The sequence below is a fragment of the Mandrillus leucophaeus genome, unplaced genomic scaffold, assembly GCF_000951045.1.
Source record: "Mandrillus leucophaeus isolate KB7577 unplaced genomic scaffold, Mleu.le_1.0 Scaffold69, whole genome shotgun sequence".
NCBI lineage: Eukaryota > Metazoa > Chordata > Mammalia > Primates > Cercopithecidae > Mandrillus > Mandrillus leucophaeus.
The window spans coordinates 2,160,536-2,162,867 of record NW_012107474.1 but is presented as its reverse complement, the minus strand read 5'-3'; the positions used below and the strand labels follow the sequence as shown (position 1 = coordinate 2,162,867).

The 2,332-nt window shown below is 40.3% G+C and overlaps 1 protein-coding gene across 1 annotated transcript in view; it reads right to left on the bottom strand.

Annotated features, from left to right (window-relative positions):
* Positions 1 to 2,332, bottom strand: part of HSF2BP (heat shock transcription factor 2 binding protein) — a 154,362-nt gene that overhangs the window by 115,104 nt on the left and 36,926 nt on the right. The window contains exon 4 of the mRNA XM_012002606.1: positions 1,960 to 2,092. Within this exon, the coding sequence (XP_011857996.1) occupies positions 1,960 to 2,092 (133 nt within the window). The remainder of the gene's footprint in view (positions 1 to 1,959; positions 2,093 to 2,332) is intronic.

The following is a 2,332-nucleotide window of genomic DNA, read 5'->3' as shown; positions in this document are numbered from 1 at the left end:
CAAAAATCCCTTAAGCCAAAGCCTAATCCAGAGAAAAGCCCTAATGCTCTTCAATTCTATGAAGGCTGACAGGGGTGAGGAAGCTGCAGAAGAAAAGCTGAAAGTTAGTACAGCTTGCTTCATGAGAGTTAAGGAAAAAAGTTGTCTCTATAACATAAAGGTACAACACGCAGCAGCAAGTGCTGATGGAGAAGCTGCAGCAAGTTATTCAGAAGATCTAGCTGAGATCATTGTCGAGGGTGGTTGCACTAAACAAGAGATTTTCAATGTAGACAAAATAGCTTTCTATTGGAAGAAGATGCCATCTAGGACTTTCACTGCTAGAGAAAAGTCAATGCCTGACTTTAAAGTATCAAAAGACAGGCTGACTCTCTTGTTAGGGGCAAAAGGTGCTGGTGACTTTAATTGAAGTCAATGCTCATTTAAAGTCAATGCTCATTTAACCATTCCGAAAATACTACAGCCCTTAAGAATTATGCTAAATCTACTCTTGCCTATGCTCTAGAAATAGAAAAACAAAGCCTGGGTGACAGCACACCTGTTCACAGCATGGTTTTCTGAATATTTTAAGCCCACTGTTGAGACCTACTGCTCAGAAAAAAAGACTTCGTTCCAAATACTACTGTTCATTGATAATGCACCTGGTCAATCAGGAGCCATGACGGAGAGGTACAAAGAGAGTAATGTTGACTCCATGCCTGCTAAAACAAGATCTATTCAGCTCATACATCAAAAAGAAATTTCAACTTTCAGGTCCTATTTTTTTAAGAACTGCATTTCATAAGGCTACAGCTGCCATAAACAGTGATTCCTCTGATGGATCTGGATGAAGTCAACTGAAAACCTTCTAAAAAAGATTCACCATTCTAGATGCCATTACAAATATTAATGATTCAGCCGGGCGCAGTGGCTCATGCCTGTAATCCCAGCACTTTGGCAGGCTAAGGCAGGTGGATCACCTAAGGTCAGGAGTTCAAGACCAGCCTGGCCAACATGGAGAAACCCCATCTCCACTAAAAATAGAAAATTAGCCGGGCATGGTGGCACATGCCTGTAATCCCAGCCACTCAGGAGGCTGAGGCAGGAGAATCACTTGAACCAAGGAGGCAGAGGTTGCCGTGAGCCAAGATCGCACCATTGCACTCCAGCCTGGGCAACAAGAGTGAAAATTCCATCTCAAAAAAACAGAAAAACAAAAAAGAATATTCATGATTCATGGGAGGAAGTCGATATAACAACATTAACAGGAGTTTGCAAGAAGTTGATTTCAATCCTCATGGATGACTTTGAAGGGTTCATGACTTCAGTGTGAGTAAGTAACTACGGACGTGGTGACAGAAACGACGGATGAGTAGCTTCTTATGGAAGAACAAAGAAAGTGGTTTCTTGAGTTGGAATCTACTCTTGGTGAAGATGCTAAGACATCATTGAAATGAGAACAAAGGACTCAAAATATTACATAAACCTAGTTGACAAGTTTGAGAGGGCTGACTCCAATTTTGAAAGACGTTCTGCTGTGGAAAAAATGCTATCAAATAGCATCACACGCTACATAGAAATCTTACATGAAAGGAAGAGTTAATCGATGTGGCAAACTTCATTGTTGCCTCATTTTAAGAAATTTCCACAGCCACCCCAACCTTCAGTAACTACCACCTTGATCAGTTAGCAGTCACCAATATCACGGCAAGACCCTCTACCAGCAAAAACTTGTAACTCGCTGAAGGCTCAGACGATCATTAGCATTTTCAGCAATAAAGAATTTTTTAATTAAAGTTTGTACATTGTTTATTAGACATAATGCTATTGCACATATAACAGACTACAGTATAAACATAATTTGTATATACACTGGGAAAGCAAAACAATTCATATGACTCGTTTGTTATTGCAGTATTTCCTTTATTACAGTGGTCTGGAACCAAACATGCAATATCTCTAAGGTATGCTTGCACTTACTTGTTACAATTCCAGCCAGAGCAAAAACAAACTGATTTTCAGCCGAATCAAGCTCCTTGATATCACCATCCAGTGACTTCACAAAACTCTCCATTGTTTGACCAGTGATGCTGAAAAACTTCAAAGCTTTATCCTGAAAGTTTGGAAATCAAAGTGTCATATCCTTTTACAGACACAGTGTGAAAACATTTTAAAAGTTCAGGATACAGAAGATTCTAGTTTTAATTATAGAATATTATAAAACCTATTCCCTCATTAAAAGTTCCCATTGAAAGAATAGAGAGGCCGGGCGCGGTGGCTCAAGCCTGTAATCCCAGCACTTTGGGAGGCCGAGACGGGTGGATCACGAGGTCAGGAGATCGAGACCATCCTG